We start from the raw sequence: 25,596 nt of genomic DNA, 5'->3' as shown, positions 1-25,596 counted from the left end.
GGTTACTGCACGAGTGCAGGGCAGCAGCAGGCAGTTACGTGAGGTAAAATGAATGTTTCCCATCGATTCTCCCAGGCCATGAAGACGTCGTGATGTGCCCCGTTGAGCAAGGAAACTGATAATCTTCTCGAAGCGGGACAAGACGTGAATTTGTATGACATGCTGGGTGTCCAGCAAGTCTGCGCGGTGGACCCGGCATGGCATAATTCTCCGGGCATACGACAGGCTGCATTTACGACAGATCAGCCGTGATGACGGGCTGGAACGGTTCGTGAGCAGCCCAGGTCGAAGGGTCGCTCCACAGCGGGAACAGTCTCTGTCGCGCCCGGGAACAGCAGTGTGATTGCTGAGGTTCGACGATTTAAACGGCTCGCTGAGGAACTGTAATTTAGCAGACGGACAATTGTCGAAGGACAATGACCACGGACTTGCCTCTGCCTGTGCTGAGAATCTTGCATCGGTGGTCGGGGCGAGTAGGAGCCTGGGCGATCTGGGATCTCGCCAGAGTAGCGTAGACAGTAGATGCTCCACAAACCGGCGGTACGCCAGCACCTGCAGTCGCAGAGGCCCGCTGAGCTTGCAGGAGCCAATCGCAGTAGCGGGTCGGAGATCTAAGATGGTCAGAGCCGCGCCTGGACCTGCCCTAAATAGGAACATCTGTATAAAATGGAACTAGGAAAAGGACTGGGCAAGCTCATCCCCTCACGGTTTAGCAACTCGTCGTCTTCGGACGCTACGGGCGACGAACTGTATCGTGAGGCCCTCGCAGGAGAGCAAGTCGGGTGCATGGCATAGTATGTACCTCCGTATCTCCCTGAGCTGTGTACTTCCACCGGCTCGGGGCTCGTTAGTGTGGTATACATATCGTAAACAGAGCGCGCTTCATTGAAATAAGCACACGCTACTAGTCTAGGGCTGTCCGAGTGTAATCTGTGTAAGCAGTGGGCAATGCCCGAGTGTTTAAAGATCTAAAGGAGGTTTTGTATCTGGCAATCGGCGAAAGTTCCAGACTTTGGTTCTCAGTCGCCCGATAGGTGTCCATCATAAAGATCCTGCACACGCCTAGTCTTCTGAGCCGTCCCCTTTTCCTTCTCGACTACCACCACGACTCCGCCACCCGCCTATACCTCCCGTCACGACCGTCATGCCCTACAAGCTCGCGCAATCCCTGTCCGGCCACACCTCTGATGTCTGTCAACTCTCCAGACACGCCCTCTCGCTCCTCAGCTTGCTCACCACTCACCACAGGTCCGCGCAGTCGTTTCCCCCAACGACGACCTCATTCTCTCCGCCAGCCGCGATACTACCTCGATGACATGGACTCGTTCTTCCCCGGCCGCGCCCTTCGCCCAGTCCGCCGTCCTCAGGCCGGGCTCCAAATACGTCAACTCGCTGACGTACCTCCCACCCACCGCGGACGCCCCCGAAGGTGAGCGCCGTTCTAGACCTCCAGCTGTGCGCGTATGAAGGTGGCTAAGTCGCCGCAAGGCTACGTGGTCACCGGCAGCCAAGACGGCCTCGTCAACATCTTCTCGCTCTCTAGTACCCGCAGCGAGCCGTCCTTCACGCTCGTAGGACACCAGCAAAACGTCTGCGTCCTGCACGCCTTACCTGACGGGACGATTGTATCGGGATCGTGGGATCAGTGCGTGTTCTTTTCTATGACGTGATGCTTTTCGGCTGACCAACTCCCCCAGGACCGCCAGAGTCTGGAGAAATTGGGCCGAGCTCTACGTACTTCGCGGCCATACGCAAGCTGTATGGGCCGTGCTGGCCCTTGACTCAGAGCAGTACTTGACAGGTACGCGTCACCCTAGCCTTATCCGCGAATTTCGCGGTGTTTAAGCGACCGCAGGCTCTGCCGACAACACAATCAAGCTGTGGCACTCCCACAAGGAGATACGGACATTCAATGGGCATACACAAGCTGTTCGCGATCTAGTGGCGATTCCGGATATCGGCTTCGCCTCGTGTTCGAACGACAGCGAGATCCGTGTCTGGACCCTCGAAGGCGACGTCGTGTTCACTCTGTCAGGGCACACATCGTTTGTCTACAGTCTAGCGCTGCTACCGGATGGTGGACTCGCTTCGACCGGAGAAGATCGTTCTTTGCGTATCTGGAAGGGTGCGTCAGAACTTAGAAACTTGATAAATCAGCATGGACTGACGCTACTCAGATGGCGAATGTGTCCAGACCATCACGCATCCTGCAGTCTCGGTCTGGTCGGTATCGGCCATGCCGAACGGCGATCTCGTAACTGGTGCCAGCGACAATTTTATCCGGGTTTTCAGCGCGTCTGAAGAGCGATGGGCCTCCCCAGAGCAGCTGAAAGAGTACGACGAGCGCGTCGCGGGTAGTGCTTTGCCGTCGCAGCAAGTCGGTGACGTGAACAAGTCCGATCTGCCTGGAGAAGATGCCTTGCTGCAGCCCGGTAAGTTGGCTGACGTTTGATCGCTCGGTAAAGATCGTCGCACTTATTGAACTGAATGAATGGCAGGCACGAAAGCAGGTGAGGTCAAGATGATACGTAAGGGAACCCTTGTCGAAGCCCATCAGGTGCGTCGGTAGCATTTCATTCGCACGGTGGGGCTCAATCGGATCCGTATTTATAGTGGGACACTGCGACCATGGCCTGGCAAAAGATTGGCGAGGTAGTCGACGCCGTCGGCTCGGCTCGCAAGCAACTCTATCAGGGCAAGGAGTACGATTACGTGTTTGACGTCGACGTCCAGGACGGCGTTCCGTCACTGAAGCTTCCGTATAATGCCAACGGTCGGTTGTCAACTCCACTATTGCAGGCTAGAGTGACGTTTACACGGCCTTCTACAGAAAACCCGTATTCAGCGGCACAGCGCTTCCTGCAGAACAACGAGCTTCCTCTTAGCTATCTCGACGAGGTTGTCCGCTTTATCGAGAAAAACTCGCAAGGAGTGAACTTGAGCTCGGGTCCCAATGAATTCGCGGATCCCTTCACCGGTTAGTCATATCTTGACACTTCGTGTGTGCATGTCATTAACTACTCACTAGGTGCTTCTCGCTATCAGCCACAAAACACCACGAATACTACTGGACAGGAATATATGGATCCCTTCACTGGTACGCCTTCTCAGTTGCAAGCCTATTGTCTAGACTTTGATGCTGCATGTTAGGCGCGTCAAGGTACAGAGCGGCACCACAGAACACGCCGCCGCCGCCTGCACCGGTCTCAACAGGGGACCCGTGGACTGGCGCGTCGAGATACACCAGCTCTGCCGCCCCTGCCGCCCCTGCCACCCCTTCTACCCCTGTTTCTCCTGCGGCACCCACTCCGTCAGCAGCCAAGTCGCGCTTCACGCTTCCGGTTGTGAGTCTGCAATCATCAAGTATAAGCTAAAATGCTCACTCACTTTAAATAGCGAGGAACACTATCGTTTAAACAGGCAAATGTCCCTGCAATGCAGAATAAACTTTTCCAGTTTAATCAGGATCTGCAGAACGAGATTGTACGTTGCCTCGTGCATCTGTGGTAGAATGTGCTCAACACGTCTTGGAAGTCGACAGCGACCTTGGTCATGTTTCCGGACGAACGAAGTCTCTTAGAGGAAGCGTTCCTGTACCTGGAGCAGGCCGTGTCTGGCGTATCACCGATTACGGCGCCTGCAGTCGAAAGAGAGCACGTAGAAGCCGTCATCTCTCTTCTACAACGCTGGCCGCCAACTTCCCGCTTCCCGCGTACGTCCAGGTTCATGAACGTCAGCCATTTACGTGTTCAGCATGCTAACGCTGCGCGCAGTCATCGACCTATGTCGACTTGTCATTGGCTATTGCAGCAACGCGTACTCTGACGCCGTCTTCAGACAAGAGTTCTTCCGCACGCTCTTCAAGCAGGCAGAGTGGTCTGAAGAATGGGGTGCGGCACAACGTTCAAGAGACACAAATATTCTACTCCTCATGCGTGGTCTTGCCAACGCCTTCCAAGATGACACGAACCTCGGGGACGGCGTTTGGGCTGATGAGGTGAGCCCGATACTCCCCATATCAGAATGAGGCCCTTACGATTGACTGCATAGATCCTGCAACGGCTACAGGAGGCGTCATATCCTGCACTTTCAAGGGCAGCGCGGATAGCGCTCGGCACGCTTCTGTTCAAGTAAGTCCGCACGTGTTAGCATTCACTTTCCGTCGGTTTACCGGCCCTTCTTACTGCACAGCCTGTCGTGCGTCGCCCTTCGAGAACGGCTCGATCCTCGGTTGCGCCAGCGGCAGGTGACCTTGATCGTCCAGGTGTGTACATGGTTTTCGTTGAGCCTGCCTATCAGGATAGGGTGCGATGCGCTAATTCTGCGTTCTCTGCAGGGCCTGGAGCAGGAACGAGTTGACTCGGAACCGGCCTACCGCTTGCTAGTCGCCCTGGGCAACGCCGTGAGTGTGCCTCGCATTGGACCCTTGGCGGACCCTAACCCTGGATGTCATGTGTCTAGGCATACACGGCACGACATGGACAGCCCCCACTCGAACCCGCACAAGTCACGCGGGCGAAGGAGGCTCTGGCTGCCGTCACGAGCGCGTTCCCCGAGGAGAGGATTGGGTCCATGATCCGTGCGATTAATAGCATCCTCTGAACGAATAGCTCACGCGTTGTTGGCGCTTTATACTGGAACGGGGTGATATAATTAGGCGACTTGTATGGACTGCGTATATGCTGCTGTTAGGAGAGATGACAAGGACAGTTGTGCACTGCAGTAGATATATGTAGACAAAAAGTGGATGACTCCATTTGTTTAAGTAGGATAGGATGGTATGTACATGGTTACAGGAATCTCACGTTGCATCGCCCTTACGAACGCCTGAACCCTAGCTTGAAGGCGGGAGCTTCCGGCGAATCCCGTCGTGGCCACGCGCGAGCGGTTCCGTTCATACAGAGCTTGTTCTTGTTCTGATCGATTCGTCCAAGATGGGGAAGGTATCTGTGTACATCGTCCGACATGGCGAGACACAGGAGAATCGGGACGGGATCATGCAAGGGCAGCTCGACACGGAGCTGAACGCAGCAGGACTCGAGCAGGCAGAGCTAACTGCGGACGCACTGGAGAACGTACGCTTCACAGCGGCGCACTCGAGCGACCTGAAGCGTGCGGTGAAGGTGCGCAGTCTCGAGGACGTTCCACGTAGAAGCTGGCGGTCGCACCGCGGGGGCACTAACGACGCTGCGCCACCCCACATAGACTGCCGAGATCATCCTGGCAAAGCAATCGGGCGTGGCACTGCAGACGCACGAGGCGCTGAGAGAAAGGGTGCGTTGCTCGCAACGCACGATTCCAAGGGACAGCGCAGCAGGGCTGATTACGGCGTCGCTGGCATTCGCCTGTTTTCCTTTTTTCTGCACACAGTACATGGGCGACATGCAGGGCCGAGGCATCGCTGGGTGGCATGCCGAGCTGCCTGCGAACATGGAGCCGGCGGCCGCGTTTGTACAGCGGGCAGACCGGTGGTGGAAGAACACGGTCGTCCGCTACGCCGCTGCGGCGGCGACAGGCGGCGCGGATGGCGGTGTTCGGATTGGAAATGCCGGGCATGCCGAGGAGCAGCACGTCCTGGTTGTCTCGCACGGAGGCCTGATTCACGTCATGCTGCAGAATCTTATCGAGAGTAGAAAGCTGGGGCTGGGGGAAGGCGTGCACGTCGGCCGATACAGGTTCCCGAACGCCTCGGTGACGGTCGTGGAGGTGGAAGAGGACGGGAGGGGGACTGTGGTGTTGTTCGCAGACACGACGCACCTCGACGTGGAGCTCGTCGAAGGCAACGCTGACGTCGTCGAGGAGCGGTAGAAATACGTCAAATACAGCTAGTTGCGTTTGCCGTGCGCCAGAAATGGTGAGTAGAACGCGGTAAGTAGTGGAGCGCCCGTGTCGAGGCTGTACATGCGCGGTGGATTTATCCGTCTGGGCTTGGCAAAACTCACATCGTGCTACGTTGGCTGTCCCCTTATACGTCCAGAGCCTCCTGAGGCCCCCTTTCCCATCCTTCTCTCCGCCATCATGTCCAGTCTACCAATCACTGCGAACGAAACAACACCCTTGGTCAATGGCAATGGAAATTCCACCCGCCAGCCTTTCTCACGGCGCATGATGGGCGTCCTGAAAGCAGAAGGACAGCCGTCTTGGCTTTCGTCATTCCAGTTCTTCATCTTTGGTTCCTGGCTCAACGTTCTCCTCGTCTTCGTGCCTCTTAGCGCGGTTGCACACTACTCAAACTGGGATGCAGCCCTACGCTTTTCGTTCAGCTTCATAGCCATCATGCCTCTAGCTGCAGTATGTTCTCTTCACTCCTGGTTGGATGCGCCATCTAATTTTCTCTTCCACGAAAGCTATTGGGTGCAGCCACGGACCAGATGTCGTTGGAGCTCGGCGACACGCTCTCCGGCTTGCTTAACGCGTCCTTTGGCAACGCAGTCGAAATCATTGTTGGGGTTGCCGCCCTGCTGCAGGGTAAGCTGCGTGCTGTCACGCTTGAGTCTTGAAGCCAGCTCATCAACTTTTGACATTCAGGGGAGCTCCGTATTGTGCAGACGTCAGTAAGTAAGTTTATATATGCGTCCAGACCAACATCCCTGAAGACGGATCTCAGCTACTCGGGTCTATCCTGTCTAACTTGCTTCTGGTCCTCGGCTGTTCATTCTTCGCAGGTACGCCATGCCAATAATGTTTTGCTTGCTGCATGGTTCTCATGCGTTACATGCACTAGGTGGCCTTTTGAGGAAAGAGAGCATATTCCAAGCCACCGCCGCTCAAGCGTAAGCATTATCCTTCGAATAACTGTCCAATAACAATGACTTACCACGTTTTGCCGCATCAGAGCGAGTTCTGTACGTCTTGCATGATTTTGATCTTATCATGGAAACTCACTCCTCTCAAGCTCATGACTCTGGCTTGCATCAGTAAGTCTCCCCGCATCGATGTGGTTCAGCCGTTAACGATATGCTGTCCATAGCTCTTGTCATCCCAGCGGCCTATCACAGCGCAAAGTCTCGTGGAGGTATCGATGACGGTGACGGTGACGGCTTACTTAGCACCCTGCAGATCGTGGACGGTAGTGACCTTGACGATGGGGCCAACTATGGCCTGAAGATTATCTCTCGTGGCACCGCTATTCTACTTTTGTTCGTTTACGTTGCTTATCTCCGGTTCCAGGTAAACGCACACATCTAGAGCTTACTGGTTTGTTTCTTACGTTCTCTCCCCTACAGCTAGGAACCCATGCCGAGCTTTTCAAGCCGATCAGGGCGACGGATGATCTCCACGAGGAGGTCGAGACTCCTCGCATGAACGTTCCCGCGGCTGCTGTTGGGTGTGTCGGCGTTCTTGTCCTTGTCTTCGCGCATGTAACTGACTCCTGTCAGTCTCCTCGGTGCAACTCTCATTACGTCCTTTTGCGCCGACTACCGTACGTTACAGATGTGAGTCCAAGATGGATGAAACTAACTTTGTTGGACGTAGTTGTGGCATCAATCGAGGAGACTGCTGATCGCTACGGCATTCCGAAGGCATTCATTGGTCTCATTCTTCTGCCCATTGTGGTATGTTGTGCCGATGCCGTGTGTTTATCGGTATACGTGCTGATATGTAATGTGCAGGCCAACGCCGCGGAACACGTTACCTCTATTTGGATGGCGATGAAGGATAAAATGGAGCTTACTATTGGCATCTGTGTTGGCAGTTCAATTGTATGTTCTCGACAACCTACCGTCGCGTGCCCCGGTTAACCGCGGAATTTGCAGCAAATTGCCGCCTTCGTTATACCTCTTTTGGTCATTGTCGGCTGGATCACCCACCACGACCTCACTTTATTCTTCGCAGACTTCGAGACGATCGTTCTCTTCGTCTCTGTGCTGCTCGTCAACTTCCTCATCCAAGATGGTAAATCGAACTACATGGAGGGCTTGATGCTCATCACGCTCTACTGTGTCATCGCCCTTGCTTGTACGTGTCCACTCTCCTCCACATCATCCTACGCTCACCCACCAGACGTTACATCAGTCTGGGTCTCGTAGGCCTTGGATGAGGGTTCGTTGAGGCTGCGCAAGACGTCTGTCCTGCGCCATACAAGCCAAAGAAACGCAGGGGTAACGTCTCTGAACAGCCTGTTCGATCCTTCTGCCCCTTTAGCGTATGCCTTCCTCTATACTCCTTCGATACTTTCTTTAACGCGATACCCTCGACTATCCTCCGTGTTGTGCTACCCGCTATCTTGTATCCGCCTATGTGTGCTGTCACGCAGTTGTCTCTGTAATTATGGCTTCTTCGTACGACTACGTTCGTTCGTAGTTGCAATGTTCCGCGCTAGATGCGATTGGGCCTGCTAGTAGACTGTGGTAATGCCTACTAATACGCTGTGGTAGACAATAACGCAATACTAGCCTTGTCCTCTCTCGTGCGGCCTCTCAGTCTTCTTCAAAGTCGTCGTCCTCAAACTCATCGTATGGGTTGCTGGCAACTTGTCTCGCCGCCGGTGCAGCTGCCACGACATCGTTCGGATCCGCGTCGTCATCCCAGTCTCCCAGCGCCGCAGGAACCTGTCCAGTCGGCTGCACAGGTGCCGGGGCAGATCGCGGGGGTCTGGACTGCAAGCGGAGGAGTTGCTCGTCGATAGCGCTGCCCGACGCCAGAGCACGCCAGATAAAGGCGACTAGCCTGTTCCACGCGTATGTTCAACAATAATTCTCGATCGGAGTTGCTCATTAAGAACTTACCGGCACTCGTTGCCGCCGCACCACTGCCCCGCCGCGTGCTGGACGCCGCTTTCGGACGGCTCGAGCTTGACGTCGAGGTCGTCCGCCATTTGTGTGATGGACAAGTCCTGTCGCGGCATGCGCCGCATCGTCGCGTACAGCCGTGTGACGTCGACCACGTACACGGCGTGCTTGTTGCCTCTGGGCGGGGAGCGTGGGCGCGACGCGTGCGTGCCACGCTTGGGGGACCTCGATCGGTCGGACCTCTTCCGGTCCTCGTCACCATAACGGTCGTCGAAGCGTCCGCGTCCGCTCTCTGGCTTGACGGGGTCGTCCTTCGGGAGCCTGTCGCCGATCTCGAGCGCGTCCTTGCCGATGACAGGCTCGAAGGCGGTCGTCCAGTCCGAGGCGTCGACGCCATAGAAGCGCAGGACGTCCACCGCCTCGTCGCCGTCCTGCACGAAGAGCAAGATCGGCGCGTTGAGGTTGCGCGTGAACTTTTGTGAGAGCTTCTCCTGCAGCTCCTCCCGCGTGACGGATTGAGCGTCGCCGTACATATACGTCTGAATGCAAAATAAGTATTGCTGTGATCGAAACACGGCGAGAGGATTTACCCCTTGGGTAAGACCTGGATTTTTCAGTCGCGAGGTTTCCTTCATCGTGAAGTACTCGCCACTCTCGGCAGTCATGTCTATGGAGCTCGCAGGCAGTATCCACTCCGCGAAGCCGAGGTCGAGAACCACCGGCTCTCGTTTGCGCTGTTCGAGAGGCCTCCATGTGCTTGGCTTGTGGACAGTGTACGCGAGCGAGTACGCGCGGATGTTGTCGAAGAAGGGCACGCGCTTTATGCTGTACTCTGTTGAATCGATCGACGCTCGGCAGAGGCGGTAAAAGAGACTGCAAGCACGTTAGAATAACTTGCATTCAGAGATGGCGGGTAGCAAGCGCCTACCGATGGTACTCGAAGATCACCCTGTCGTGTCCTTCCTGTGTCAGGACATCGTACGGTCGACCGGTGGTATAATGGGTATTGGCCTGGCTCAAGTCGCGATCTGGCTCGTTCCGTTTGTTCTTCTTGCTCTTCTGTTGATGCCTGTCCAGCTTCGCCCGCAGGGTGTCGCGGTCGCGAAACTCGAGGGGCGACAGGGAGATGAAACGCGTCGCGGGATGGGCACGTCCGGTAAAGAGCTCTCGCAGCTCTCTATCCATCTCGGGTGTGGCTGGTGTCAGCAGGTAGGATGCGCCGCATGGCAAGATACCTTAGGCCCAGTCGGTGCGGGTGTAGTGAGCAGGGGACATGCGAGAACCCTCAAACGCGTGTTCGCTCACCTAGCGTCAAGGTCAAGAGCCCATCTTCAGCAAGATAATGCCACAAGATCTCTGCAATCTCATCGGTAGGTCGCGGTATGAGGCTGCCGGGCAATCTCCTGAAGTAGCGTGTGGGCTTTTGAGCAATGGACGCGATAATTTGCTCACGTTACGTGGGAACGCCAGCCAATCACCTGGTAGTAGAAGATCGGCATGATACGGTGCTAGCACTTGCTTCCGCTCGTGTGCTGTCCAGTAAGTTCAATTAACGCTCTCCGTCGAGGTTTAGGCTTTAGGGCTCAAATAAACCAATATCGTTGTTACCCGCCTGCGAAGATGGTCGAGAGTGAGTGCAGCACCGAGGTAGAGCCCGCATATCCATTTTTATTGAGACAAAACTCCGCGGCAGGAGCACATCATCAGCAAGTTCCCACAGTCGACAGTCATAATATTCGGCAAACAGACAGGAGCTCAAACTACACTGATGTATGCGACATAGCAGGACAAACTACAGAGAGCGAACTTTCGATTGTCCGACCGTCCGTTCACCGTCCGTTCCTGCATGTAACTACGAAGGGGGAGGTCAGAATAACTATAAAGACTGGACAATGCTATCCAAGAAAGTGAGGAGTCGAAATTAACGGAAGACATAGGATGAGAATGCTACACAAAAAATAGTGGGGGAGTCGTTAAATGGAGCGTCGCGAGCAATTTGGTGTTACACTTGAAGATGTATGACAAGATACGAACACGGAAAAAGAAGAAGAAGGATAACATGATGAACATTAGCGTTATACGTTACCAAGCGTCGGCCATTTCCCGTTTGAGTCTATTCGTCCCGAGCACGTTCCGAGCTCTAGTAGTTGACAGAAGAGACACGAAGTAATCAGAAGCCAGGCATGCCGCCCATGCCCATGTAGTTCTGTCCACCCATGGGCGCAGGGCTCGGGTTGCGCATGACGCTCTGCAGAGTGTGGGGGTTGGTAAATGCGGAGCCCATGCCGCCCATGCCGCCCATGTTGCCCATGTTCATTTGCATCTGAAGCATGGGATTCATGCCCATGCCCATTCCCATGTTCATGCCGGTGAGACCCATCTGGGCGGCGTAGGCAAGGGCAGCGGGATTTGACATGGCGAAAGGGTGTTGTCCTGTAGTATTGGCGCCGAGGACAGGGGATGTAATGTTCGAGGATTGTACGGAAGAGCTTTGGTCGGGGGAGGACGTTCCTGATTGCATTCGCCGTTGTTGCTCCTTCTGCATGGCTTGCAGCTGTGTATACAGCTCAGTGCGCTGCTTCTCGTGACACGTGAAAATCTTACTTCATAGAAAGCGAAGTCCTGAAGGAGCGAAGTACGGGCAGGGTGAGTGTGGAAGATTCGCAACATCTCTTGTCCAGCCTCGGGCAGCAACTCCTGCGTGTCTCGGGAGTTGGTCACAGGCTTACGCTCCTGGGTATTGCTGGAGAATGGTCAGCAATATACAACGAGGCAGAAAGCATGCACATACTTGAGCCTAATGTGTCGCAAGCTCGAGTTGGGGATGTCGCGAACGAAGACCCATCTGACCTTGAAGACACCCTTCCACTTATCAGAAGCCCAGACGGTGCTGCTGCGAGTATAATCGACCTGTAAAAGCAGCGCCGTCAACGTGGGAACCCAAATGTTGCTGAAACGCGCGTACAGGTGTCAGCATCTCGGCCATGCCGCAGAAGTGGCCGCTAGCGTTGACAGAGAAGAGGAGGTAAATCGGACCCCTTCCCGAGTTTTCCTTGAAAGCCTTATCCAGACGCTTATTGCCAGGGTCGGTAGAAGACCAGATCTCATACTTGAGCGATTTATGTACGTCATCTTCGGTGTAAGACTTGATGACGAAGTATCGTGCCTATCAACAGAACGCGGAGTCACCATGTGAAGCAAGTTCACGGACTGGTATAGGAAAGATGACTCACGAAGAGAGGCCGTGTATCAAAGTCGGCAGGGTTGTAACCCTTGGTCGCAATCAAAGTAGGCAGGTCGATAGGTGAAGTGAGGAAATTATCGGCAGGCGGACTGGGGTTATTAGACCCAGAAGAAGCTCTGCCTTCGGAAGACTGCTGGCTATGCTGAGAAGCGTTCGCAAGACCGAGTCGTGGCGCCTGGCCTTGGTTGTTGATGTACTGAGAAGAGAGAGACGAAGCTGCGGGGATGCCTGTGTTTCCGCTCTTGCCTTGGTAGACGCTGTGCATGTTCTGGTTGGACATCCGGTTTCCGGCAGGACGATCTTTGCTGTCCCATGGGCCTGAGCCCGACGCCGTGAAAGAGCGCTCTCGATGATGAGGCTGTTCGTCCCGCTCGGCTTGACGTTGACCCTGGCCTTGCTGCATGCCATGACCAATAGGGGGGACGTACGCAGACGCACTTTGGATTGACCCCTGCTGCATCTGGTTATCGAGGTCCGTGACCAGCTGCAGCTTGCGCGATGCGCCATTGCCAACACCGCCATTGTTGCGCATGCCTGCGCAGTTTAGGTTAATGTTGTTAGGTGAGTTGAACCGTGGAGGATAAGCAAGCTGACCCTGCTGGTAGCTATTTCCGGCATTCCCAGTAGCGTACTGCTGATTGATCTCCAAAGCAGACAAAGCACGAGAAACGTCGTCGATGCCACTTGGTGCGGCCCCAGTATTGGGGTTGATATTACCAGCCAGTTGTGTCCTCCAGTCGTTTCCTGCACCAGGGGTGCTCCAAGGAGACGACCTACCGATCGGGCTCGTCGGGTATTGCCCTTGACCTTGCTGTGAGGGCATGCGGAAGTAACCATCATCCTCTTCTGCCCGAACACTGTCGTTATCGTCATCATACTCCTCGGCGCCAGTAGGACTAGGACTCTGAGCCCCAGAATACGATTGCTGTACCTGACCCTTAAGCGGCGGTGCTTGAAGAGTCCCTGCGCGCCGCAGGCCAGAAGTCAGGCGCCGCATAGCAGCGTTGGCATTGGGATAGTTGAGACTCTGGTGACGCCTTACGCCAGCACCGGAGTCCATCGGAGGCGGTGAGGGTCCATGAGCGACGCCCCCACTGAAGTGAGGGGAAAGGGGGGAAGTGGACGATTCTTGGTGGCCGTGATCAGACGACGAGAGAGACTACAGAGGCGGGATGAGGACAACAAACGAATACACATTAAATGAGGATACTAACGTCATCCTCATTGCGCAAGCCCATCATCTCCCTTTCCCATTCGACTTCTTCGTCGCCTTCATGGCCAGCGATGGCAGAGAGGCTGTTCAGAGTGCGCGGGGTGTAATTCCCGGGCTGTCTCTGGCCGGGACCGCCAAATGCTACAGAGAGTCAGAAAAGTGTGGCATGAGAAGGCCATTCCTTAATCTCACCGCGATGGTATTTGGTGGGGAGTGATGCCTGGCGATGCAGACTGGACTTCTCGCCAACGGCACCAATCCCGCCGCGCCAGTCCTGATCCACGACATCGTCTTGACCCCAAGCCTGCTCTTGCTCGTCGTCTTCAACATCCTGAGACTGGTACTTTGAGGTCGGGCGCGCGTTGCGAGACGAAGCAGATATGGTGTGGTGTCGGCGGACGCCTGTCGCAGAGTTTCCCGCAGAGCCTGGCGGGGGAGAGGCCGAATGCTCCTGCTGGGACATCGGTGTAAGCGTTGCGTGGAATCGAGTGCGAACGGGACTGAGATGGCGAACGACAGGAACGCGACTGGAGACGAATTTTGTGGAAGCGTTTAAAGAGATTGAGAGGATGCAGACCACCGCCTCTGATTCACGCGTGTCTCGGTCTTCCCGGGGAGCGGGGCCTGGGATGGAAACACGGCCGGCTGCCCGCAGCGATCGCCCGGGCCGCCGGGGCTGTGCCGCCACCGCCCTCAGTCAAGCGCCAGTCAGTCAACCTTCGCTGTTGTTCATGCCTTCGTGGCGGGATATCCCGCTGCGCTCTTTGCGTCGTGTAACCACAGTAACACCCGCTAAAAATTGGAAGAAAATCGCTCCAGCTCCCATAACAACTGGTGAATTTTACGAGCATCTCCAAAAATGTATGCCACCGACGGGCTGGAGTGACCGGATAGGTGAGCGTAAACCGCTTCTCAGAGCGTCTCTTGCACAGGTCTTCACAACATAGCACAGTTGTCGCAAACTCCGGAGGTCCCGACTCCGTCTGTTTGCTGCACCTGCTTTCTGCTGTTGTGAAGCAGCGCGGCGGGGGATCGCTCGCACCCGAGCAATCAGCGTTTCCCTCCGATGTTTATTCAGTGCATGTTAACCATAACCTGCAAGCTGCCAATGCTGCAATGCAAGACGTCGCTCAGCGCACCGCCCAGAGGCTGGGCGTAGATCACCGCACAGAGACGATCCCTTGGGGAACCAGGCCTTTTCCACCCAGGCCTAAGGCAGGCCAACCCTTGGAGGAACTTGCCCGTGATGCTCGTGGCGCATATCTTTTTGCAACCATGGAAGTGTTGAATGCGAGATGCATAGCTTACGCTCACCATGCCGACGACCAGGTTGAGACAGCCATTATGCGTCTTTCCAAGCAGAGCCAGATCTGGGGGGCCGCTGGCATGCAGCGCGTCCGCAGGTGGGGGATGGGCTCTCTAAGGGATATTTCGCCTGCCGGTCCAGCGGGCATGCTGCACTGGATCGTTCGCCCATTGCTTGACGTTTCCAAGGTACGGCACATGCACATCTTGCTATGACATCGTCTCCATTTCAGACCTAGGATAGGATTCTGGCAACATGTGAAGCGAACGACTTGGAATACGTGGTCGATCCCACCAACTTCCAGCCGGATATTACTCTCAGGAATTCTATTCGAGCATATCTCCAGGAAAAAGAGAGACACCATGCTTTGGGAATAGTTGGTATTTTTATGCCGGCCATCGCTCGTCTGATTCTAACGTAGCTGTCTAGGACGCTGCATTTGAGCCACATTGGTTAAAGACAAGCGAAATAGAGTCGTACGAGCAAGCCATTCAGCGACTTGCTCCAGGTGCATTGCGCCTGTCAGATTTGCGAGAGGCAACAAGACAACTCGGCCAGAACGTGGAACGGCTGGAACTGCAGGGTGAGTGGCTCGTCATCCTCATCGTGTTGCCTGTAACTGAAAGCGCGATCAGCCAGCAATGAGCTGAGCCGTTGCGCTCTTCATCCACAACCTTCTCCACCTTCTACAGTCGTCCTGTCGCATGACCAGCTCCTCCGTGTCGTCGATCCCGACGTCCGACGCGCGATGATACGTCGTATCCTACGATACGTGTCTCCGAAACCATGGGGCACACTGGCTGCCATAGGGCACGCGGATCGTGCCAAGCTGGAGAGGATTAATGAGAAGCTGTGGGAAGACCCTGATCCTATCAAGAGCCAGTTTAGTCTCGGCAGCGAAGTGCTCTGGACACCTGCCGTCCTCAATCGATGTCGTAAGCTCAAGCTGCGCGCTCCAAAGAACAGCGAAGAACCTGTCTTCTGGCTGATACAACGTGCTCCTCCGACGCCGGCGGATGAAGCCAAGTTGACGGTCGACCTCACCGCCGTGTTGCGGGACTCCATGGATCAGCGCATACCGTATCTGTACGACAACCGCTTCCTATTAACATTCGACATGGAGTGGACAGGAAAAAGTCTTTTGATGTCGAAAGTGCTGAAGCGTGGCCGCGTGGAGATCAGGCCAGTGCCTCAGCAGTTCTACTTACCACAGGTCGTCTGGGTCCGAAAGGGCGAGGAGGATAGGATTCTAGGGAGGTACAATCGGGATTGGGGCGGCGTGCCTTGGATCCGAGCCCGCTGCGTACGTGTGCTGACATTTTTGTAATCTGGACCGCTGCTATACCCACCACCTACACATCTTCAATACGCGTTATCACACAAATCGAAGTGTTGGGCCCGCTATGCATAGAGGTTATGCCCATTACAAGTAATGCTCTAAGTGAGTCTCATAGCTTGATAAGGTACTGTAACGTATCAATCTGTGAACTTGATACTATGACTTTGCATCTGCACGAAGATTAGCCGCCGCATGTAGCAACAGGGACAGCAAAGTGAAGCTCACGGTAATGTCCCCGCCACGGTAACTTCCCCGTTTCTTCTTATTCTTCTCCTTCCGGAAGCCGGCGCCGCGAGTGACAATTAGGTCCTTACTTGCTCGAGCACCGTAGTCGTCTTGACCAGCTAGCTAAAATGCGAGTCACTAACTAAGCGCGTGTAGATCGCAGGAGAAGTTTGCGCACCCTCGACTCGAAGCTGTTGTTCTTCAAACGTTCATCGGCGAAAGAGACTTTACCAGCTGTGATACGCGAGAAGCGTTCGCCTTGCGTGCGGGGCTGCTTGCCCTTCTTGCCATTCTGCTTAGCGGTGCCATTCGGTGTAGGAGTCTCAGAGACCTCGCGTGACGTGGTCGCGGTCGCGGTCGTGACAGCGTCACCTTCCTCCGTTGTCCGCTGCTTCTTCGTCACGGTCAGCTGGTCCGTGTGTTTCACAGGCTTGGGCTTCTCCTTCACCAACTCCTTCTCGTCTTCGGAGCTCGACGAGTCCGAATCCGAGTCTGAGTCGGACTCGGAGCTCGAGCTTGAGCTGGTCTCGCCATCGACCTGCATCTTCGAGTCGACCATTTTCACGTCCTTCACTTCTTTTTTTACCTCCCTCTTCGCCTTCTCGCCCTCGCTGTCGCTGCTGCTACTGCTGCTGTCATCGTCGCTGCTCTCCTTTTTCGGCTCCTTCTTAGGCACCTTCGGCTTTGCCTCCTCCTCTGACTCGCTATCGCTCGAGCCCTCGCTGCTACTGCCGCTGCTGTCCTTTTTCGATTCTTTCCCAGGCACCTTCGGCTTCGTTCCCTCCTCTGACTCACTATCGCTCGAGCTACTTTTCGTCTTCTTCACAGATTTCTTTTCATTTTTCGCAGCCTCCACTGGCTTCTTCACGAACCTCACCTTCTTGGTGGCAGTCTTCATTCGGCCCGTTGAAGTCAAGCTGGAGTCGCTATCATTATCTGAGTCGGAGGCAGGGCCCTCCTCCTTGTGCTCGCTGCCGGAGGTCATTGTTTCGCTTGACGCTACTGGGGGAGACTTTGCCTTAGCCTCAGCCTTCGCCGCGATCTCAGGCTTCTCATCTTCTGAGGTAATATATTAGTATCGTGTGATAGCACACGTAAGAGCTACGCACCAGACCCAGAGCTTGAGGTATCAGAGCTTGAGTCGGATGAGCTTGAAGACGAGGAGCTGGGTGCTACAGGTACAGACGAGCTTCAATCTTAGGCTGTATGGTGCAACGGACTGTACACACCCTTCGGAGGCGACGACTTCTTAACCTTTTTGACCGCCTTCTTCTTTGCACCGGATTCAGACTTAGAGCTGGATGATGCTACTTCGAAACTTCGTCAGAACGTCCCATGTCAGCGGCAGAGCATTCTACCAAACTGACAGGAAGAGGCGGCCTTCTTTGCTTTGACGGGCTGCTTGGCCTTCTGCTCCTTCTTCACGGGAGTGCCATCGGAGTCTTCAGAGCTTGAGCTGGAAGATGATGACGAAGAGTCTGTGCGCGCGTGAATACGTGAGGTGCATTGTTGTCCGTACGAGGGACTTTACCGTCGGAGTCCGAGCTCGAAGAGTCTGAGTCCGAGTCTGAGCGAGAGTTAGAATTCTCCTCACTTCTATTCATGGTGTGAATATGAATAGGGAAGCATATAAGCGGCTCACGCACGATGAGGCGACAGCAAGAGCCTTCCACATTTTGACAACCTCGTCCATCGGAGGTCCATCGACCTCCACGCCGTCCTTAAGCACTACGATATCTTTCGCAGCGTTTTTCACAGCCTTTGCAGCCTCAGAATGTGACTGCTTCTTCAAGAAAGAGTAAATGAGTGTATAAGTTGCTGTCGGTAAACTCGCTCGGTTAATCGCGCTACTCATACACGCAGTACTATTAGCCACTTACTGGCGAGGTCAGCGGGTGTCAACTCTGACGCTGCCTTCTTCCCCCTCTTCGCCATGTTGTGAGAATGTGACACGGCACAACAAAGGATGTTGGTCCTGTTGGAACCAATTACTGCCCAAAACCATGAAATTTCGGTAAGCGCCAATTAAGCGCCAAATCAAACAAACGCTCGATTTCAGTTTATGGGCGTCTGTTACATTACTCCCGAATCCCGCACGACGATGAGCTCAATCAAAGGTCCCGCCCCATCCCCGACCAAACTCGACGGTTCCTCCCTCCGCGTTGCCATCGTACACTCGCGATGGAACAAAGAGGTTATTGACGCGCTTGTAACGGGGACGATTGCGAAGCTGAAGGAGCACGGTGTGAAGGAGCATAACATTATCGTGCAATCCGTGCCTGGAAGCTACGAGCTTCCCTTGGCTTGCTCCAAGTGGGTATAGCATCACTGGTCCTCCGTTTGGCTGCTTATGCTTGCGCAGAGTCATCTCGGGTTCGCGTGTACAGGCTGGTGCTACCGCGACCGATTTGCTAGGAGGGCTCAGCTTTGGCACGAACACGCCCCGCTCTAGTACCCCTGCGCTGGGGTCATCATCCTCGACAGCGGTAGCCAGCATGCCAAGTCAGCCCGTTGACGCTGTAATCGCCATCGGTGTCCTCATCAAGGGTTCCACCATGCACTTCGAATACATCTGTGAAAGCGTCTCGCACGGCCTCATGCGCGTCACGATTGACACCGGAGTCCCAGTCATCTTCGGTGTCTTGACTGCCCTGACGGATGAGCAGGCGTTGGAGCGTGCTGGAATTGGTCGAGGGGGGAACAAGGGTCACAATCACGGAGAGGACTGGGCTTCAGCTGCTGTTGAGATGGCGTCGAGCTCGCGTCGATGGACTGAGGGGAAATTCTAGAGTGTAGAATTGAAGCACGGTGGTCCACTGTAGCAAAGAAAAATAAAGGTGTACAATCAGGATGTATAAACATGAATGCGTAAATGCCGGACAGGACGTACGATTTTCATGTTGACGAGCGACATTACCCCGGTGCTTTGCGCGGTGGTCAAAATGACTCGGTACGCCCGTTGTCTGACGCTTCCGTGCTGCAGCACTCCACCGTCAGGCTGCTCTCCACGCTGCCATGTCGTCCAGGTCGTTCACCATCCGGATTCCGGCAACATCAGCCAATATCGGCCCTGGCTTTGATGTCGTGGGATTGTCACTATCTCTTTATCTCACTCTCACCGTCTCTGTCAAGCCGCCCACCGCTTCCTCTCCCGCGACATCTCCTGCGATCACATATTCCGGTGAGGGCGCACAGGAGGTCCCCCTCGATGCCTACAAAAACCTCACGACGCGGGTTGCTCTCTACGTGCTGCGCTGTCACGGCATAGCCCAATTCCCCGCCAATCTCACCATCCATGCTAATAACGAGATTCCGTTCGGCCGCGGGCTCGGCTCATCCGGCGCGGCCGTCATTGCGGGAGTCCTCCTAGGCAATGAACTGGGCGAGCTGAACCTTTCTGTCGAGCGGATGCTTGACTTCGCCCTGATGGTCGAGAGGCATCCGGACAATGTGACTGCTGCTCTTGTCGGCGGCTTTGTCGGGTCGTACCTGCGAGAGCTGGACGAGGCGGCGACGGAGGCCGCAAGTGTTCCTCTGAGTGAGGTCCTGCCAGAGTACCCTCCCGACGCAGGCGAGTCCTGGGGTCTAGACCCTCCACAGCCGCCAGTTGGCATTGGACACTACGTTCGCTTTGGTTGGTCAAAGAGCGTCAAGGCCATTGCGATCATCCCAAGGTTCGAGCTGAGCACTGCAAAAGCGAGAGAGGTCCTGCCACAGAGCTATTCCCGCAAGGACCTGGTAAGTAATTTTCTTAATCAATCCAGGCGCCATCTAATCCCTATCCGTAGGTATTCAACTTGCAGCGGCTAGCAGTGCTTACAACAGCACTCGCGCAAGACCCACCAGATGCCGAGCTTATCTACGAAGCTATGAAGGACAGGGTCCATCAGCCGTACCGGAAGGCTTTGGTATGTCGCACGATCTTTCTCATGCCCTCCCATTGGTTGAGATGCTTTCGCAGATCCCGGGCCTTCCAGAAGTTACCTCGAACATAACTCCTTCCAGCCACCCTGGCTTGCTCGGCATCTGCCTCTCGGGTGCAGGCCCGACCATTCTTGCCCTGGCTACCACCGGGTTCGAACTCATCGCTGAGGACGCCCGCACGATATTCAAAGAGAGGGGCATCGAGGTGGATTGGAAGGTGCTTGAGGTCGTTGGTGGCAGTATGGTGCAACAAAACGAGTGATATATGTCCCGCATGTCAGAACTGCGATCCTCCGGTCCATGAGGAACTCTGTAGATGTGACGGCTTAAACTATACTTTCGCCTGTGCTCTGTCTCATTGTGAGTAGCCGCCTCGGTAAGGTTTACGCAGCACCAGCGTTGCGTCTTCGGATAGAGCCCACCTCGAACCTGACTTGACTGCCCAAATACATTACTCGAATTGCCATCCGTGTACGGGTAAAAACCAAAAGGCCTTCCCTGGAGGTCTCTGACTGCGCAGATGAGTTAGGTGCCTTTTTCCCGGCGCATCCTTCTATGCTTTCGTACGCACCATTTTCGGGGCGAAGTTCAGACGCTGGCAGACGTCTCGAAAATGTCGATAATTGTTTGCCGTCCTTTCTGCTTATGTTAGAATACTAATGACAGTCTTGAATGGGAAGCAAAATTGTTTCGCTCCCTACGCGTTTTCGTAGAGCGAGCCGGTGTGATTTCCATTTCCGATTGGTCACGACTTTGTGGCGCCGGTCACGCGAATACGTCTTGAGCCATTCTCGCCTATACTATTTCAGTCTCAGGTTATTGATCGATACACATTGGAGTGCTCGGAAAATCGACTTGTAAACTCCTTTTTTTTAGCCTCTTGATTGGCCAAGATGTCGATTTCCCCGGGCCCTTTCGCAGATAACTCTTGAATACACATTTCAGTGCCCACTGCTTCAAAGTCGTGGTCTAAAAAAAGCAGATGCTTCTGTGGCAAGGCATCACCGACTTCGATGCTGGCGGGTTTTTTCGACTGACCTAATTTTGTGCCCCTATCAGACCAGGGATCCTAAGTAGGGCCTACCTACTTGCGTACGCTCTCTGCACGTTGACAGGTCAATTGAGCACACTAGGGACTGTATGCTATTTCATCACCGGCAGCTGCATAATTTCAACTGGACCGTGATATACTAGTACTGCGTGGTGATTTGCTCCTTTGAAGGCAGAATATTGCGTTCAAGGTCAGCTACCTTCCCACTAATCTCCAGAAGTGACTCTCTCCTATGTTTCATTCGCCGCACCATGAATACCGATTGCATGGGAACTTGTGCCATGCTGGGCTTAATTTAGGACGGAGGCACACCCCATATAAATATCTGATTGAATGGACAAAGAAGCGCAGCAGTTGAGGACACAAGGAAAATGTGGAAGTCGCTCGACGACAGCGCATATCCGCGCTATAAGTCGATGATATATTTCTGCAAATCGTCCAGTTCACGGGTGGTCGTTGCGAGACTTCTATCGCCGAGCGTCAATTTGGGGAGGCACTTTGGCCGAGAAGTCCTCGCAAGAGACGCCATGCCTTGCTTCCAGCTTTTCACCACTCTTTCAGCTCAGCTCGTCCACTACCCATCTGCCGGGTAGATACTTGCGTCTCAATATTCTCATAATTAATTGAGGCATCGACAGCATACTTCTGGCAATATGAAGAAAAAGGTGCGCTTGTACGGTCGCGTACGTTTAAGGACGTTGGATACTATGGCTTGGATCCTAGGTTCTGCTTATGGGAGCTTCAGGGAGCGGAAAGACGTCTATGAGGTCATTGATCTTGTGAGTTGATACTCTATACGCCTCTGTGCTGAGCCGATGTAGCCTGCTAGTTCAAACAACCCCGCCTCCCTTACTACTCGCCTCGGCGCGACGATAGACGTCGAACAGAACCACGTCCGCTTTTTGGGTGACCTCATTCTCAACCTCTGGGACTGCGGAGGCCAAGATGCTTTCATGGACTCGTATCTTTCAACGCAACAGTCGACCATCTTCCAGCATGTCGGCGTGCTTATCTACGTCTTCGAGGTCGAGAGCCGAAGCGTCCAGCGTGATCTGGAGTACTATACCGAATGCTTGCAAGCCCTCAGAAAATTCAGTCCGGACGCTGCAGTGTTTTTGCTCGTGCACAAGATGGATTTAGTCCGGCCACCGAGGGGACCTGTGCTGGAGAAGAAAACAGCTGAGCTGAGGGCAGCTAGTGGCGACACCGAAATCACCGTGTTTGGCACGAGTATATACGACGAGAGTCTCTATAAGGTGTGCAAACTGTCCTACCTCTTGATTCTGACTGACTTGACTTGGTCTAATAGGCCTGGTCGCGAATAGTGCACACCCTGATACCTAATGCCTCAGTCCTCACAAAGCACCTTGGGAAACTTGCCGATGCGTGCAACGCAACAGAAGTGGTTCTCTTCGAGCGCACTACATTCCTAGTCATCGCTACATCTTCTCAGCAGCCTCCCTCGCCACCAGCGCCTGCACCATCTGACCTACCACCAGCCTCTGCTGCATTATCCTCGACGCCGTCATCACTCTCTAGCTTCGGATCACATACCGAGCATGGATCTCTGGTACACCAAGAGGATGACAACGACCCTCACAAACTCGAACCGACACGGTACGAGCGGACGTCTGAGTTGATCAAGGCTTTCAAACACTCTTGCACTCGTGTCCGGGAAGAATTTCATGCACTTGAGATGGAACTTGCAGACTTCACGGCGGTATTAGACGAGCTAACGAAGAACACATATGTTCTGATCGTGGCACATGACCCCACCGTCGGTGAGCACCATTTACGCCGCGCCACGCTGCAACGGCCTGACCGGCTCGCTTGCAGAGACCGCGGCTTTGAAGATGAACATCAGACTTGCTCGGAAAAAGTTTGAAGAACTGCAGAGCGATAGCCTGCTAACCTAGCGATGCTGTAATGCGGATTTTTCTATGTTTTCCATTTTCTGATGTGATTAACGGACGGTGTATATCCTTTTCTGAATGCATAATGAACCGCACTTCACGCGAAGCGATCTGTGCATGCCAGAATGATGTGGTCCAGGCCGTGTATGTGATATGTCGAAGTTCGTGAACGACGGGGCGTTCTATTGCATAATGGTATCATCGGCGGTCTGGTCTGGGTATACAGGCGTGTGCTCGTCTGCAGGCTGTTCGTTAATCACCGCCCACACTGATGCCTTGAACTAAAGTGTCGTAACGAAACACGTATTAGAGCAACGTTGCACGAGGAAATTTTGAGCAACGTACCAAAGTAAGGACAAGCCCCATCTTCATCTCGAGCATCCGGAGACGCTTCAGGAGGGTCTCGTCCGGGGCCTCACTCAAACGGCGTGTCTCTGCAACGAGCTAGAACCCGGGTTAGTGAGTCGGCCTCTGTGCGCATATTGCGGTACACGGACCTCTTTCACGTTCTGCGCGAGTTTCACGTACTGCCAGAGAACCTCTGCCTCAAGCTCCGTCAGGCTCGGATGACCCTCATAAGGGTTCGTCTCATTTATGCTATTTGACAGAGACGTTGCCATTGCTCTTGCGATGCTCTCTATGTCAACATGAACGGCCACTCTGCAGCGAGTGTCGGAGGCAGGTTAATGCGCTTCCAGCGGCACCAGCGGACCTTGATTATAAGCGCACACGGAGGCATCATCTCGGGCGCCTGTGGATCTACCCCGTCCTCCGCTCGCCGACCACGACCTCCTCGTGTTGATGCTCATCGACTACAGGGACAATTGAGCCCGCCTCGTGTCAGACAGGGCCTCTCGACTCGTATATGCCGCTGGTGCGGATATGCTATCCTTGGAAAGCGATGGCCCTGTGTGACCCCACACGAGGCTTGTCTGTCGGAATGCCCGACCTGGATTGCGGCGCATTTTTTATTCGTTCGTACATTTGGACCTACGCGCCGACCGTACGGGGACAGTATACCCCAGCATGAGGTGAGCTGGGGTTGCATTTCATCCGCTCGCTCATGAGCTTACCGCTACCGTGTGGGAATGCTTCCCACTCGGCGACTCGCTGGCAGCCTTATGCGGGGAGGAACGCGTGCCCGGCCTTACGTGGTTCAGCACAACATTCTGACGCAGCCGTTTTGTTTTTCTGCTGAGCTGTCCCGACGTTATTTCATTGGCTGTGGGCCGTGTGCAACCTCGATAGCTGTCTGCATGTGTCGGGGCCCATCAACAGGTTAGTGATCGATATCTCTGCCGTGCATTTTCCACTTTGAGCTAAACTGGAAAGCGGCATCACGTCAGGTTGTGGAAATGTTGCGCGTGGTCGTGTACATGGCTCAGATATCGAGCAACTGCGCAACGCTGGCACGCTCCGAGACTTGCCCTGACGTCGCGGAGCATCCTCCAATTCGGTGCCGTATGATTGAACGACTCAAAAGTTTATTGTCCCCCGCCGGGAAGAATGCAATGTAACAGTATTCTCCCGCTGGGCCATCTCGAAAGCTTGTCTTGTTCAAATCGGAGTCCATTAGACTTCGTGACGCGTCGCGGATCTTTCCCGTCGGTAAAGCCATCGAATCAAACAACTTTGACTCACTAACGTGCTTCTATAATCGCAGCCTCCATTTCCCGGGCTGCGTCTCATACGTGATATCACCAATTGCCGACGTCTCATCCTCGAGGAACAGCTCATCTCGTGTTGTACAAGGCTAATCCGCCGACCATTGTTCGTCTTTCGGCCTTGTAAAACGCGTAGCCGGGTGCTTGGAAAACCGCCTTTCGATATCGGCACTCCGAGTTTTTTCTCAACTTCTCTGTATACGACATGCCGGGCTGGACTGCCACCGGAGGGCGCCACGCGCAGGCACACAAGGCGATGTAATCAATTCTGCATCGCTATCGCCTAGCACAACTGCGCAGCTCTCTGTGAAAGTATGGAATCTCTCTCCACTCAGCGCGCCGATTCGTGACAGTAGTGGGAACAGAGCGGCGTGCCTAGGGTGATCTCTTTGGAAGAGGTTACAGCACGTTCGGTGTGTTGCCCTTCTTAGGACATCGGAGAGACTTCAGCCAGGGTCGCCTCGGTGGCAGCCGGTGGCCGCGGGCAGTGATGCATCGTATCATGCTGACATATCTCCACAGGAAAGCGTCTCGAACCTCAACACGAGGAGGGTTCCTTGGGTGGAAGCGCGGTCGATAGAGCTGCGCGATATGCCCTTCAAGTAAACCGCTCCCGACTCAGAGGAGTCGCCCTGCTCACAGACGTTACTACGGCCCCACACCGCCAGGGCATCCGAGTGCCGAGTGTCCTTGTCGCCTACCAAGCGGAATTCGGTCCATACTAGGGCAGCTTTCTCCTAGTAGCGTGCCCATTCCGGGAATTTGCTAATGGGTGAACGCGAGGCAGCGACGGTTGTCGACAGCAGGCAGGCTGTCGCTTCAGCATTGACAAAAGGCGGGCTCTGTACATTTATTTGCGTTCTCTACCGTAACATCTGCGTGCTGTGTGAGGATCCCGCGAAACGACCACAGATGACGGGTGCGGAATGGCGCATGTCCTGTCACACTTGTTGGCCCTTGTGGGTCCTGCCGACAGGCCGATGCA

General features: G+C 54.6%; 8 protein-coding genes across 8 annotated transcripts; 6 read left to right on the top strand and 2 right to left on the bottom strand.

Moving 5' to 3' along the window:
• The first annotated feature begins 1,042 nt into the window (after positions 1–1,042).
• On the top strand, positions 1,043–6,578 carry PHACADRAFT_120526 (uncharacterized protein). Its single transcript, XM_007395563.1, has 19 exons — positions 1,043–1,189; positions 1,249–1,429; positions 1,489–1,645; positions 1,698–1,801; positions 1,856–2,125; positions 2,178–2,432; positions 2,499–2,557; positions 2,614–2,773; positions 2,831–2,977; positions 3,029–3,097; positions 3,151–3,344; positions 3,397–3,483; positions 3,535–3,712; positions 3,774–3,997; positions 4,051–4,130; positions 4,192–4,264; positions 4,337–4,402; positions 4,462–6,291; positions 6,348–6,578. The coding sequence occupies exons 1-18, from the start codon at positions 1,145–1,147 to the stop codon at positions 4,600–4,602; spliced, it is 2,490 nt and encodes an 829-aa protein (XP_007395625.1). The 5' UTR covers positions 1,043–1,144; the 3' UTR covers positions 4,603–6,291; positions 6,348–6,578.
• Positions 6,579–6,590: 12 nt separating this feature from the next.
• Positions 6,591–9,292, top strand: PHACADRAFT_120527 (uncharacterized protein). Its single transcript, XM_007395562.1, has 12 exons — positions 6,591–6,665; positions 6,725–6,773; positions 6,836–6,845; positions 6,896–6,917; positions 6,971–7,170; positions 7,227–7,327; positions 7,380–7,423; positions 7,477–7,556; positions 7,614–7,703; positions 7,758–7,959; positions 8,017–8,670; positions 8,730–9,292. Exons 4-11 carry the CDS (start codon positions 6,899–6,901, stop codon positions 8,028–8,030), a joined length of 750 nt encoding a protein of 249 aa, XP_007395624.1. The 5' UTR covers positions 6,591–6,665; positions 6,725–6,773; positions 6,836–6,845; positions 6,896–6,898; the 3' UTR covers positions 8,031–8,670; positions 8,730–9,292.
• Positions 9,293–10,593: 1,301 nt separating this feature from the next.
• PHACADRAFT_255797 (uncharacterized protein) lies at positions 10,594–13,698 on the bottom strand. The gene is made up of 8 exons (XM_007395561.1): positions 13,382–13,698; positions 13,191–13,330; positions 12,571–13,135; positions 11,966–12,510; positions 11,698–11,898; positions 11,524–11,642; positions 11,337–11,475; positions 10,594–11,286 (listed from the first exon to the last, which is right to left on the bottom strand). The coding sequence occupies exons 1-8, from the start codon at positions 13,650–13,652 to the stop codon at positions 10,903–10,905; spliced, it is 2,364 nt and encodes a 787-aa protein (XP_007395623.1). The 5' UTR covers positions 13,653–13,698; the 3' UTR covers positions 10,594–10,902.
• A 203-nt stretch (positions 13,699–13,901) lies between these two features.
• PHACADRAFT_184105 (uncharacterized protein) lies at positions 13,902–16,008 on the top strand. Its single transcript, XM_007395560.1, has 5 exons — positions 13,902–14,083; positions 14,142–14,683; positions 14,734–14,871; positions 14,925–15,078; positions 15,188–16,008. Exons 1-5 carry the CDS (start codon positions 13,921–13,923, stop codon positions 15,820–15,822), a joined length of 1,632 nt encoding a protein of 543 aa, XP_007395622.1. The 5' UTR covers positions 13,902–13,920; the 3' UTR covers positions 15,823–16,008.
• On the bottom strand, positions 15,972–17,994 carry PHACADRAFT_195316 (uncharacterized protein; the record flags this gene model as incomplete). Its single annotated transcript, XM_007395559.1, has 9 exons — positions 15,972–16,004; positions 16,060–16,182; positions 16,238–17,118; positions 17,169–17,231; positions 17,289–17,366; positions 17,427–17,537; positions 17,591–17,655; positions 17,706–17,877; positions 17,940–17,994. The coding sequence occupies 9 exons, from the start codon at positions 17,992–17,994 to the stop codon at positions 15,972–15,974; spliced, it is 1,581 nt and encodes a 526-aa protein (XP_007395621.1).
• A 161-nt stretch (positions 17,995–18,155) lies between these two features.
• On the top strand, positions 18,156–18,935 carry PHACADRAFT_255791 (uncharacterized protein). Its single transcript, XM_007395558.1, has 2 exons — positions 18,156–18,372; positions 18,422–18,935. Exons 1-2 carry the CDS (start codon positions 18,161–18,163, stop codon positions 18,846–18,848), a joined length of 639 nt encoding a protein of 212 aa, XP_007395620.1. The 5' UTR covers positions 18,156–18,160; the 3' UTR covers positions 18,849–18,935.
• Positions 18,936–19,001: 66 nt separating this feature from the next.
• Positions 19,002–20,333, top strand: PHACADRAFT_184102 (uncharacterized protein; the record flags this gene model as incomplete). The annotated part of the gene is made up of 4 exons (XM_007395557.1): positions 19,002–19,009; positions 19,086–19,797; positions 19,848–19,967; positions 20,021–20,333. 4 exons carry the CDS (start codon positions 19,002–19,004, stop codon positions 20,243–20,245), a joined length of 1,065 nt encoding a protein of 354 aa, XP_007395619.1. The 3' UTR covers positions 20,246–20,333.
• A 1,225-nt stretch (positions 20,334–21,558) lies between these two features.
• On the top strand, positions 21,559–23,236 carry PHACADRAFT_120507 (uncharacterized protein). Its single transcript, XM_007395556.1, has 4 exons — positions 21,559–21,813; positions 21,864–22,290; positions 22,344–22,815; positions 22,871–23,236. Exons 1-4 carry the CDS (start codon positions 21,767–21,769, stop codon positions 22,948–22,950), a joined length of 1,026 nt encoding a protein of 341 aa, XP_007395618.1. The 5' UTR covers positions 21,559–21,766; the 3' UTR covers positions 22,951–23,236.
• Positions 23,237–25,596: the final 2,360 nt, after the last annotated feature.

This window comes from Phanerochaete carnosa (genome assembly GCF_000300595.1).
Source record: "Phanerochaete carnosa HHB-10118-sp unplaced genomic scaffold PHACAscaffold_5, whole genome shotgun sequence".
NCBI classification, from domain to species: domain Eukaryota; kingdom Fungi; phylum Basidiomycota; class Agaricomycetes; order Polyporales; family Phanerochaetaceae; genus Phanerochaete; species Phanerochaete carnosa.
Note: the sequence above shows the minus strand (reverse complement) of the source record. Positions and strands in the feature narration are given on the sequence as shown.